The 13,411-nt window shown below is 46.7% G+C and overlaps 1 protein-coding gene across 2 annotated transcripts in view; it reads right to left on the bottom strand.

Moving 5' to 3' along the window:
• The window catches only part of PASK (PAS domain containing serine/threonine kinase), a 96,519-nt gene that overhangs the window by 33,240 nt on the left and 49,868 nt on the right, over positions 1-13,411 (bottom strand). For both annotated transcript variants that reach the window (XM_069727721.1, XM_069727722.1), the window contains exon 14: positions 5,449-5,583. In XM_069727721.1, coding sequence (XP_069583822.1) covers positions 5,449-5,583 — 135 coding nt within the window. The remainder of the gene's footprint in view (positions 1-5,448; positions 5,584-13,411) is intronic.

Genomic DNA, 13,411 nt, shown 5'->3' with positions numbered 1-13,411 from the left:
TTCAGGATGAGGAGCGAAAAATTTTGAAGGTGGTTTGGCCCGTCTAAACGAAATCGCCTGATCTGCGGGTTCCGTAGAGGGATCCTTGATGCCACATGTTTGGTTTATTGCCCCAATGAGGTTCTGGACTGTCTCACTCATGGTGGCGATTTGGTTAGGATCCAGCTCCGAAGTATCCTCCGAAGGCGCATCAGATAATGCCTCGCCTGACTCAGGGGAGGAGGATCGGTGGGACACCAACCGCGGGGGAGGGCCGAGCGGCGAGATGGAGCGCGAAGAGGACTCAGACCGACGTTCCTGTCTGGACCTTTTGTGGCTTATCAAGGAGAGCTCTGGCGGCGGTTCCTGTGACCCGCTGGCTACGGCCGGGGTCTGCAGGGGTAACCGATCCAGCGCGGACACCAGGGTTTGAGATACCCGTGTTAAATCGGCCACCGATTGTGACAGAGAGGCGGCCCATCCTGGGATGGGGGGATCACTCTCGGGCGGAACAGCCGGGGGATCCTGGGCGGTGGGAACAATCGGGTTGCTGCAGGACTGACACAGCGGGGAGGACTGACCTGAGGGAAGTTTGCTGTTACAGGACGAACAAGCAAAGTACGTGACTAAGGCAGAAGAAGAAGTAGGGGGGCGAGAGCGGCCCCCTTTAGAGGTAGACATTTTGAGAGGTCCTCTGAAGATGCCAGTGGGTTAGGGGACAGTGGGGCAGAGGGGGGTGTCAGTCTGCAGTGCAGCTACTCACGGACCCGTCCTGGAAGATGTCCCACTTGCCGGAGGAGAACTCCTGCCCTGAGGTGCTGGATTCTGTGCAGATTTTGTGCCCACGGAGGATGCAGTGGCGAAGGTGTGGGGCGCGCTGCGTGAGCTCCTGCAGCTAAGAAGCGGTGAGCACACACAGACTCTGTCCCTGGAGGAAGGGGGCGGAGCCAGACAGGGGGGCGCCGATGAGCAGGCACAGTATGTCGGGCGGGAAAAAGCCCGCCCGATGAAGAAGGAAGTGGGCGGAGCGCGGCACCGGAAGTAGGCCCCGGAAAAGCCGGGGCCTAAATTAGAAGCCGGTGCCCGCTGAGAAGAACCCCCGCGGCGCAGACACTGCCCGGCAGAGCGGCGAAGACACTGCCCGGCAGAGCGGCGCTGCAGCCGCCGCATGAAAGAAAGAGAGCGCTGCCGCCGGAGAAGAGTCGCCGGAGTAGGCCCCGGAAAAGCCGGGGCCTAAATTTGGAGCCAGTGACCGGAGGGAAGATCCCCGCGGCGCAGACGCTGCCCGGCAGAGCGGCGCGGCAGCCGCCGCATATAAGGGAGGGAGCGCTGCCGCCGGAGAAGAATCGGCGGAATAGGCCCCAGCTGGCTGTGGAGGTGAGCGCCGCCGGAGAGGCCGCCGCATAGAACGCTGAGGGGGGAACGCTGAGGGCAGCTGGTACGCCGCAAGTAGGCCCCGGGAAAGGCCGGGGCCTAAATTAGGAGCCAGCGACCGCTGAAGGAAAAACTGCAGGCAGGAGTGTGCCGCAAGCAGGCCCCGTGAAATACTTACCTAGTAAAATCCCCCGTCGTCTGCTACTAACCTTGAGACGGTATCAGACGTCCATAGGAGCTGCTGATGGACGTCCTCGTCTCCTCCGACCGACAGGCTCTGGTGGGCGAGTGGGTGGGGGACGGGCCAGGACCGGACTTCTGAGCACGCTTGTGTGCCAGGCTCTTGGTCCTGCTGAGGGATCTATGAGGATACGGGGTGGCAGTACACGCCGTACTCATAGTCCGCTTGAGGGACTACAGGTGTGACTGTTCACCCTGTATCCCATCCGGAAAAAACCTGAAAAGAAACGACGCACATTGAGGTAGATAAGGGTCTAAAGAAAGACCCGTGTCCACCTCCTACTGACACTAAGCTAAACTGAAGAGTTTAATGCCAGTCGGTGGGGTGTACACTGCAGAGGAGGAGCTAACTTTTTTATTTGCATAGTGTCAGCCTCCTAGTGGCAGCAGCATACACCCATGGTTCCTGTGTCCCCCAATGAGAGGCGATAAAGAAAGGTACCGTATATACTCGAGTATAAGCCGACCCGAGTATAAGCCGACCCGAGTATAAGCCGACCTGAGTATAAGCCGACCCCCCTAATTTTGCCACAAAAAATTGGGAAAACTTAATGACTCGAGTATAAGCCAAGGGTGGAAAATGCAGCAGCTACCGGTAAATGTCAAAAATAAAAATAGATACCAATAAAAGTAAAATTAATTGAGACATCAGTAGGTTAAGTGTTTTTGAATATCCATATTGAATCAGGAGCCCCATATAGTGCTCCATACAGTTCATGATGGGCCCCATAAGATGCTCCATACAGTCATTTGCCCCATTTGCTGTTGCTGCGATAAAAAAAATCACATCCTCACCTCTCCGTCGCTCAGGCCCCCGGCACTTTCTATATTCACCTGCTCCACGTTCCACCGCCGCTACGTTCCCCGTCCACTGCACTGACTGCTCAGGCAGAGGGTGGCGCGCACTAATCGCGTCACCGCACCCTCTGACCTGAGCGTCAGTGCAGAGGATACAGAAGACACAGCGGCGGCTGGCGACGGTGGAACGGGGAGCAGGTGAATATAGCGCACTGCTTATACTCACCTGCTTCTGGCACGGTCCCTGCTTCCCCGGCAGCTTCTTCCTGTAGTGAGCGGTCACATGGTACCGCTCATTACAGTAATGAATATGTGGCTCCACCCCTATGGGAGTGGAGTGGGGTCCATATTCATTACTGTAATGAGCGGTACCATGTGACCGCTCACTATAGAAAGAAGCTGCCGGCGCCGGGGAAGCAGGGACCGTGCCAGGAGCAGGTGAGTATGCTTAGACCGCTGCCACTCCACCTCCCCAGCCGATCCCTGGGTATGACTCGAGTACAAGCCGAGAGGGGCTATTCCAGCCTAAAAAAATGGGCTGAAATTCTCGGCTTATACTCGAGTATATACGGTAATTATCAATACAAAAGGTATGCAATTTAAAGGCTTGGCCACTTTTGTTACTTAAATTTTGGCTAAATACCATTTTTATAATTGGGTTTCAATAAAAATGTGTCTGCCATCTATGTCCTCTGCGTTGCACTGACTATAGCTGCCTGTAGAATGGGTTATCTGAGAATCCGTCAGTGACGGTGCAATGGCAGCTTCCTACTCATTTGTCTGTCTTTTTCTGAGCTCTTCTCAGCGCATATATGAGCACAGACCATATCAAAATTGAATGTGCAGAGAAACAATGAGACTATGAAAGGAAAAGGTGCAACATTGAAAAAATTATTCTTTTTGGCACCAAATACGTGCATTTTAGTAGGAATTCCATAATTATATGGGTTGTCCACCACTTTTTTTTTTTAACAGTTATCTCCACTCTTTCTTCTGCTTTCCATGAAATCTTACACTACAGGTCCTTCTCAAAAAATTAGCATATAGTGTTAAATTTCATTATTTACCATAATGTAATGATTACAATTAAACTTTCATATATTATAGATTCATTATCCACCAACTGAAATTTGTCAGGTCTTTTATTGTTTTAATACTGATGATTTTGGCATACAACTCCTGATAACCCAAAAAACCTGTCTCAATAAATTAGCATATCAAGAAAAGGTTCTCTAAACGACCTATTACCCTAATCTTCTGAATCAACTAATTAACTCTAAACACATGCAAAAGATACCTGAGGCTTTTATAAACTCCCTGCCTGGTTCATAACTCAAAACCCCCATCATGGGTAAGACTAGCGACCTGACAGATGTCAAGAAGGCCATCATTGACACCCTCAAGCAAGAGGGTAAGACCCAGAAAGAAATTTCTCAACAAATAGGCTGTTCCCAGAGTGCTGTATCAAGGCACCTCAATGGTAAGTCTGTTGGAAGGAAACAATGTGGCAGAAAACGCTGTACAACGAGAAGAGGAGACCGGACCCTGAGGAAGATTGTGGAGAAGGACCGATTCCAGACCTTGGGGAACCTGAGGAAGCAGTGGACTGAGTCTGGTGTGGAAACATCCAGAGCCACCGTGCACAGGCGTGTGCAGGAAATGGGCTACAGGTGCCGCATTCCCCAGGTAAAGCCACTTTTGAGCTACAGAGAAGCAGCACTGGACTGTTGCTAGGTGGTCCCAAGTACTTTTTTCTGATGAAAGCAAATTTTGCATGTCATTCGGAAATCAAGGTGCCAGAGTCTGGAGGAAGACTGGGGAGAAGGAAATGCCAAAATGCCTGAAGTCCAGTGTCAAGTACCCACAGCCAGTGATGGTGTGGGGTGCCATGTCAGCTGCTGGTGTTGGTCCACTGTGTTTCATCAAGGGCAGGGGCAATGCAGCTAGCTATCAGGAGATTTTGGAGCACTTCATGCTTCCATCGGCTGAAATGCTTTATGGAGATGAAGATTTCATTTTTCAGCACGACCTGGCACCTGCTCACAGTGCCAAAACCACTGGTAAATGGTTTACTGACCATGGTATTACTGTGCTCAATTGGCCTGCCAACTCTCCTGACCTGAACCCCATAGAGAATCTGTGGGATATTGTGAAGAGAAAGTTGAGAGACGCAAGACCCAACACTCTGGATGAGCTTAAGGCCGCTATTGAAGCATCCTGGGCCTCCATAGCATCTCAGCAGTGTCACAGGCTGATTGCCTCCATGCCACGCCGCATTGAAGCAGTCATTTCTGCCAAAGGATTCCCGACCAAGTATTGAGTGCATAACTGAACATTATTATTTGATGGTTTTTTTGTTTGTTATTAAAAAACACTTTTATTTGATTGGATGGGTGAAATATGCTAATTTATTGAGACAGGTTTTTTGGGTTATCAGGAGTTGTATGCCAAAATCATCAGTATTAAAACAATAAAAGACCTGACACATTTCAGTTGGTGGATAATGAATCTATAATATATGAAAGTTTAATTGTAATCATTACATTATGGTAAATAATGAAATTTAACACTATATGCTAATTTTTTGAGAAGGACCTGTATATTGCAATGCTGCATTATAGGTAGAGAGAAACTTTTACAAGTGTTAGGGTATGTGCACACATTGTGGAAAGGTGTGTGGATTTTTCCGCACTGATTTTGGTAAATCCGCAGGAAATCCGCACTGCGGATGTACCGCGGTTTTGGTGCAGATTCCTATTATGAAGCAGGTGTAAACCGCTGCAGAATCCGCACAAAGAATTGACATGCTGCGGAATAAACAACGCAACGTTTTCGCACGTTTTTTTCTGCAGCATGTGCACTGCAGATTTCGTTTTCCATAGGTTTACATGGTACTGTAAACTCAAGGAAAACTGCTGCAAAATCTGCAACGTATGCACAAACCCTAAGAAATCTGAGCGAGAAGCCCACACATCCACTGACTAATGTCTTCTCCTACATCTTACCATAAATTAAGTCTCTTCATTCATTTAGAACAGACTCTACAGAGGACCTCACCTGTCGAAAGATATAACTGGCCAGAGGTTCATCCAAATTCGGCTGATTGTCAATGAAGTCAAAGAGGTCAAGTGCATCACCATGGAGCTCCATCACAAGCTGAAAGAACTTGTCATTCTCAAATACGCCAAGGACCTGGGATGCAATAATTACAGTAAAGAATCACTTACACTACACCGGAGGTGTTCTCAATGAATTGTGTCTGCACTTAACTTTTTTCTTTCCATCAATTTACAAGGACGGAAGAAACTTTACGTTGTGGCACAAGTTTTTTGACGTGAGGAAGGTCACATCACAGGTTGGACTTTCTCTGTCCAATGTTCTGCCAAGAATTCAATGATGTTCCTTCCTATGAACTCCATCATTCAATGACATCTCTGATGTTATGTCACCCTAAACTACCGGATAGTGACCACAGAGACTCAAGATGGCTTGCTATGTTATGTTATGTGACCATGAAGACTCAGTCATTGTAGCTGAAGTAGGGAGACAATAAGAGAGTCCAATGCTCCACAACTGACAGGTCATAAAAAGAGTCATAATCCCAAATCGCCATACTGAAACAAGCAAACAATAGCTCCACTATCCTAACCCAATATATTCTAGATGTAATAATGATAATATAAGCAAATAACTCCAATTTGAAATGTAGTATAGTTATTCTAACTTGCTTACCCCATGTGCAGGGCATTGCAGAAGCTTAGGTATCCATAACAAATCCCTACATGAGTGGTCATAACTAGGGTTGATCGATCAACCTAAAAATCGGATCGGAAAGGATCGGTCCAATCACACTTGAAAATCGGCGATTGGGAATTCCGATCCTCATTGAAGTCAATGGGGATAAAAAATCGGAGACTGTGTGTGTCTGTGTCGGACTTTCCGGGGTCTGTGCGGACCTCTCGGGGATCTGTGCAGGCCTGCTGGGGGTCTGTGCGCGATGCCGGGTGTCTGTGCGGGCCTGCCGGGGGGTCTGTGCGGGCCTGTCGGGGGTCTGTGCGGGCCTGCCGGGGTCTGTGCGGGCTGCCGGGGGGTCTGTGCGGGCCTGTCGGGGGTCTGTGCGGGCCTGTCGGGGGTCTGTGCGGGCCTGCCGGGGGTCTGTGCGGGCCTGCCGGGGGTCTCTGCGGGCCTGTCCGGGCTGCTGGGGGGTCTGTGCGGGCATGCCGGGGGTCTGTGCGGGCATGCCGTGGGTCTGTGCGGGCATGCCGTGGGTCTGTGCAGGAATGCCGGGGGTCTGTTCGGGCCTGTCAGGTGTCTGTGCGGGTCTCTCGGGGGTCTGTGCGGACCTCTTGGGGGTCTTTGTGTGTGTGTGCAGGCATCGTCCGATGGGACTACAAGTCCCATCCGGCTATGCCTGCTACAATGACAGTGATTGACACATTAGCCACTGATGGTACAGTAGTAGTCCCATCATCCGGCTAATGTGTTGAATGTAAAAAAAACCCCCCACAAACATACATACATACATATATCATACTACATACAACATACATACTACATACATACTACATACATACAACATACATACTAACAACATACTACATACATACAACATACATACTACATACAGTGCATTCATACATTACATACAATACATACAGTTATATGAAAAAGTTTGGGCACCCCTATTAATCTTAAGCTTAATGTTTTATAAAAAATTGTTTTTTTTTGCAACAGCTATTTCAGTTTCATATATCTAATAACTGTTGGACACAGTAATGTTTCTGCCTTGAAATGAGGTTTATTGTACTAACAGAAAATGTGCAATCTGCATTCAAACAAAATTTGACAGGTGCATAAGTATGGGCGCCCTTATCATTTTCTTGTTTTAAATACCCTTACCTACTTTTTACTGACTTAGGCTGGTTTCACACTTGCGTTTCAAAACGCATGCGTTTTAAAAAAAAAACGCATGGTGAAAAAACGCATGTAAACGCTGCGTTTTTTTGACGCATGCGTTTTTGCATGTGGTAAAAAAACGCGGCGTTTTGACGCGTTTACATGCGTTTTTTCATGCGTTTGCGTTTTTTAAACGCATGCAGATAAATTTGTGACAGCTGCCAATCATCAAAATAAAGTAAAAAACCCACTATAAACAGAAAGAGCTAGGGTTAGGGTTAAGGGTAGGGTTAGGGGTAGGGATCCTAACCCTAACGGGATCCTAACCCTAACCCTACCCCTAAAGGGATCCTAATCCTAACCCTTAAAGGGATTAGGGTTAGGGTTGGGGTTAGGGGTAGGGTTAGGGGTAGGATCCTTTTATCAATTTTATGGTGTGGGGTGGTTTATCAGTGTGTTTTTATGTTTTTTTTTTTTAAGAAAAATGCATGCGTTTTTAACGCATGCAAACGCATGCACAAAAATAGATAAACCAATGTAATAGATAAACCATTATTTCTTATTTTTAGGGACTCTATAGCGACAGGGTCTGTTCCGCAGGATTGGCGCATAGCAAATGTGGTGCCAATATTCAAAAAGGGCTCTAAAAGTGAACCTGGAAATTATAGGCCAGTAAGTCTAACCTCTATTGTTGGTAAAATATTTGAAGGGTTTCTGAGGGATGTTATTCTGGATTATCTCAATGAGAATAACTGTTTAACTCCATATCAGCATGGGTTTATGAGAAATCGCTCCTGTCAAACCAATCTAATCAGTTTTTATGAAGAGGTAAGCTATAGGCTGGACCACGGTGAGTCATTGGACGTGGTATATCTCGATTTTTCCAAAGCGTTTGATACCGTGCCGCACAAGAGGTTGGTACACAAAATGAGAATGCTTGGTCTGGGGGAAATTGTGTGTAAATGGGTTAGTAACTGGCTTAGTGATAGAAAGCAGAGGGTGGTTATAAATGGTATAGTCTCTAACTGGGTCGCTGTGACCAGTGGGGTACCGCAGGGGTCAGTATTGGGACCTGTTCTCTTCAACATATTCATTAATGATCTGGTAGAAGGTTTACACAGTAAAATATCGATATTTGCAGATGATACAAAACTATGTAAAGCAGTTAATACAAGAGAAGATAGTATTCTGCTAGAGATGGATCTGGATAAGTTGGAAACTTGGGCTGAAAGGTGGCAGATGAGGTTTAACAATGATAAATGTAAGGTTATACACATGGGAAGAAGGAATCAATATCACCATTACACACTGAATGGGAAACCACTGGGTAAATCTGACAGGGAGAAGGACTTGGGGATCCTAGTTAATGATAAACTTACCTGGAGCAGCCAGTGCCAGGCAGCAGCTGCCAAGGCAAACAGGATCATGGGGTGCATTAAAAGAGGTCTGGATACACATGAGGAGAGCATTATACTGCCTCTGTACAAATCCCTAGTTAGACCGCACATGGAGTACTGTGTCCAGTTTTGGGCACCGGTGCTCAGGAAGGATATAATGGAACTAGAGAGAGTACAAAGGAGGGCAACAAAATTAATAAAGGGGATGGGAGAACTACAATACCCAGATAGATTAGCGAAATTAGGATTATTTAGTCTAGAAAAAAGACGACTGAGGGGCGATCTAATAACCATGTATAAGTATATAAGGGGACAATACAAATATCTCGCTGAGGATCTGTTTATACCAAGGAAGGTGACGGGCACAAGGGGGCATTCTTTGCGTCTGGAGGAGAGAAGGTTTTTCCACCAACATAGAAGAGGATTCTTTACTGTTAGGGCAGTGAGAATCTGGAATTGCTTGCCTGAGGAGGTGGTGATGGCGAACTCAGTCGAGGGGTTCAAGAGAGGCCTGGATGTCTTCCTGGAGCAGAACAATATTGTATCATACAATTATGTTCTGTAGAAGGATGTAGATCTGGGGATTTATTATGATGGAATATAGGCTGAACTGGATGGACAAATGTCTTTTTTCGGCCTTACTAACTATGTTACTATGCGTTCCCATTGACTCCAATGTGTTTTTTGACCCAAAAAAAAGCATGAAAACGCATGCGTTTTTTTGTGTCCAAAAAACGCCTCTCAAAAATACTACAAGTTGCATTTTTGAAAATGAACGCATGCAGTAAAAAAACGCATGCGATTGAAAACGCGACCAAACGCGTACACAAAAAAACGCATGCGTTTTCAATGTTAAATATAGGGGAAAAAACACATGCGTTTTTTTGTGCAAAAAACGCTGCAGACAAAAACGCAAGTGTGAAACCACCCTTACTAAAGCACTTTTTTTGGTTTTCTAACCTCATTGAACTATTTTTATAAAACATTAAGCTTAAGATTAATAGGGGTGCCCAAACTTTTTCATATAACTGTATATATAACATACAGTACATATAACATAGAGTACATACTCACTATCACTTGTCACTTTGATCCCCGAAGCCAGTGTCACCTGTAAAAAATATTAAAATAGCAAACAATATACTCCCTGATCCGCAGAAATCCACGAGTGTCCCACGACGATCTCCCGTGGAGAGCAGCAGCATCAGCTGATGCGACCGCTCTCTAGGGGCTCCAGGAATACAATGACGGGAGGGAGGTATCCTTCCGCACTGTATTCCTCCGCCACTGTAAAAAATAGTCCCTAGTCTCACTTTTGGCACTGCTGTGTGAGAAAGTTCCCAAGCTGCAATGGCATAAAGTGAGACCAGTGAACTACAGTTACCTCAGTGATGCACTGCAGGAGCCATTGTCTCCTCTCAGTGTGTCACTGGAGGTCCTATAGAGCAGTGACATCACCCAATGTCACTGTTCTATAGGGGAGATCGTCGTGGGACACTAGATATTAATTGGACTGCGTCGGACATGGAGTATACGGTTTATTTTACGTTTTTTGCAGGCGATCAAGTATGGTAAGTATGGGTAAATTAAGAATAATAAAATACTTTTTTCTGGCTGTGTCTTTATTTTGTTTTTAACTCTTTAACTACTCTAGGATTAATAATGGATAGGCGTCTTATTGACGCCTCTCCATTATTAACCCTGCTTAATGTTACCTTACAACAGCAAGGTGACATTAACCCCTTATTACCCCATATCCCACCCGGGGGGGGGGGGGGAATATCCATGGCCCCTCTCTAGGCAATGAATATTAGCCCACAGCTGATCCCACATCAATTTTTTGGGGGGTCCCCCTATTTTAATAGCCAGTAAAGGCTACGCAGACAGCTGCGGGCTGATATTCATAGCCTGGGAGGGACCATGGGTATTACCCCCTTCCCAGGCTACAAATATTGGCCCCCGGCCGTCGGCTTTCCCCCTCTGGTGCAGAAAATTCCGCGGGAGCCCACGCCATTTCTTTCCGTTTTTTTTTTTTAATTAAACGCTCATTAAGAAACATTGGCCTTTCTATTATATATCTATGGCTATATCGATCTATAGATATATTTATAGATAGATATATCTGTAGATAGATAGATGTATCTATCCATATATCTGGCTGCTTTCACACATTAGATTTTAGCCATCAGGCACAATCCGGCAAGTTTTGAAAAAAATGGATCGTTTTTTTTCCGCCGGATCCGTTTTTTGTCATAGAGTTGTATTAGCACCGGATTACGCCTGGGAAGTTTGTAATACCCATGGCCCCTCCCAGGCTATGAATATCAGCCCGCAGCTGTCTGCGTAGCCTTTACTGGCTATTAAAATAGGCCCCCACCCCCAAAAAAGAAATTACGTGGGGTCCCCCTATATTTTATAGCCAGAAAGGCTACGCAGACAGCTGCGGGCTGACATTCATAGCCTAGAGAGGGGCCATGGATATTGCTCCCCCCCCGGCTACAAATACCAGTCCGCAGCCGCCCCAGAAATGGCGCATCTGAAAGATGCTCCAATTCCGGCACTTAGCCCCTCTCTTCCCACTCCCGAGTGGGATATGGAGTAATAAGGGGTTAATGTCACCTTGCTATTGTAACATTGAGAACATCAGAGACAGTTTTAGTCAACAACCCCCAGAGCCCTTCCTCCCGACTTCCCAGCCATCCACTTCCAAAACCAACTTTTCCACTATTACAGAAGATCGACTCTCCACTCTACTCTCAAGATTGCATCTCACCACCTGTGCACTTGACCCGATCCCTTCCCACTTCATCCCAAACCTCGCCACAGTCTTCATCCCAACTCTAACCCATCTCTTCAACCTATCACTAACAACTGGTGTTTTCCCCTCAAGCTTTAAACATGCCTCCATCACACCTATCCTAAAAAAGCCCTCTCTTGACCCATCCTCTGTATCTAGCTATCGCCCTATATCACTTCTCCCCTATGCCTCAAAACTACTGGAACAACACGTCCATCTTGAACTGTCCTCCCATCTATCTTCCTGCTCCCTTTTCGACCGCTTACAATCTGGCTTCCGGTCACACCACTCCACTGAAACTGCCCTAACTAAGGTCACCAATGACCTATTAACCGCCAAGAGCAAGCGACACTACTCTGTCCTCCTCCTCCTGGACCTGTCCTCTGCCTTTGACACAGTGGACCATTCCCTATTACTACAGACCCTCTCATCCCTTGGCATCACAGACTTGGCCCTATCCTGGATCTCATCATACCTAACTGACCGAACATTCAGCGTCTCCCATTCACACACCACCTCCTCACCTCGCCCCCTATCTGTTGGAGTCCCGCAAGGTTCAGTTCTAGGGCCCCTGCTCTTCTCCATTTACACTTTTGGCCTGGGACAGCTCATAGAATCTCACGGCTTTCAGTATCATCTCTATGCTGATGATACACAGATCTACATCTCTGGACCAGATATCACCTCCCTACTAACCAGAATCCCTCAATGTCTGTACACTGTTTCATCCTTCTTCACCACTAGATTTCTAAAACTTAACATGGACAAAACAGAATTCATTGTCTTTCCCCCATCTCACGCGACCCCCCCAACGAACCTATCCATTACAGTAAACGGCTACCCACTCTCCCCAGTCCCACAAGCTCGCTGTCTCGGGGTAATCCTCGACACTGATCTCTCCTTCAAACCGCATATCCAAGCCCTTTACACTTCCTGCCGCCTTCAACTCAAAAATATTTCACGTATCCGTACATTCCTAAACCAAGAATCTGCAAAAACCCTAGTCCATGCCCTCATCATCTCCCGCCTCGACTACTGTAACCTCCTACTCTGTGGCCTCCCCTCGAACACTCTCACACCCCTCCAATCTATTCTAAACTCTGCTGCCTGACTAATCCACCTGTCCCCCCGCTATTCCCCAGCTTCTCCCCTCTGTCAATCCCTACACTGGCTCCCCATTACCCAGAGACTCCAGTACAAAAGCCTAACCATGACATACAAAGCCATCCACAACCTGTCTCCTCCATACATCTGTGGCCTCGTCTCCCGGTACTTTACTGCACGCAACCTCTGATCCTCACAAGATCTCCTTCTCTACTCCCCTCTTATCTCCTCTTCCCACAATCGCATACAACATTTCTCTCGCGCATCACCCCTACTCAGGAACTCTTTACCATAACATATCAGACTCTCACCTACCATCGAAACCTTCAGAAAGAACCTGAAGACCTACCTCTTCCGGCAAGCCTACAACCTGCAGTAATCACCGATCGACCAAACCACTGCACGACTAGCTCTATCCTTACCTACTGTATCCTCACCCATCCCTTGTAGATTGTGAGCCCTCGCGGGCAGGGTCCTCTCTCCTCCTGTACCAGTTGTGACTTGTATTGTTCAAGATTATTGTATCTTTTTTTATTATGTGTACCCCTCCTCACATGTAAAGCGCCATGGAATAAATGGCGCTATAATAAATAATAATAATAATAATTAAGCTGGGTTAATAATGGAGAGGCGTCAATAAGACGCCTATCCATTATTAATCCTAGAGTAGTCAAAGAGTTAAAAACAAAATAAAGACACAGCCAGAAAAAAGTATTTTATTCTTAATTTAACCATACTTACCATACTTCAGCGCCTGCAAAAAACGTAAATAAACCGTATACTCCCTGTCCGACGGAGTTCAATTAATAACAAGTGTCCCATGACG

This window comes from Ranitomeya imitator, chromosome 5 (genome assembly GCF_032444005.1).
Source record: "Ranitomeya imitator isolate aRanImi1 chromosome 5, aRanImi1.pri, whole genome shotgun sequence".
Lineage (NCBI taxonomy): Eukaryota > Metazoa > Chordata > Amphibia > Anura > Dendrobatidae > Ranitomeya > Ranitomeya imitator.
The sequence above is the reverse complement of the archived record's forward strand: the minus strand, read 5'-3'. Positions and strand labels throughout refer to the sequence as shown.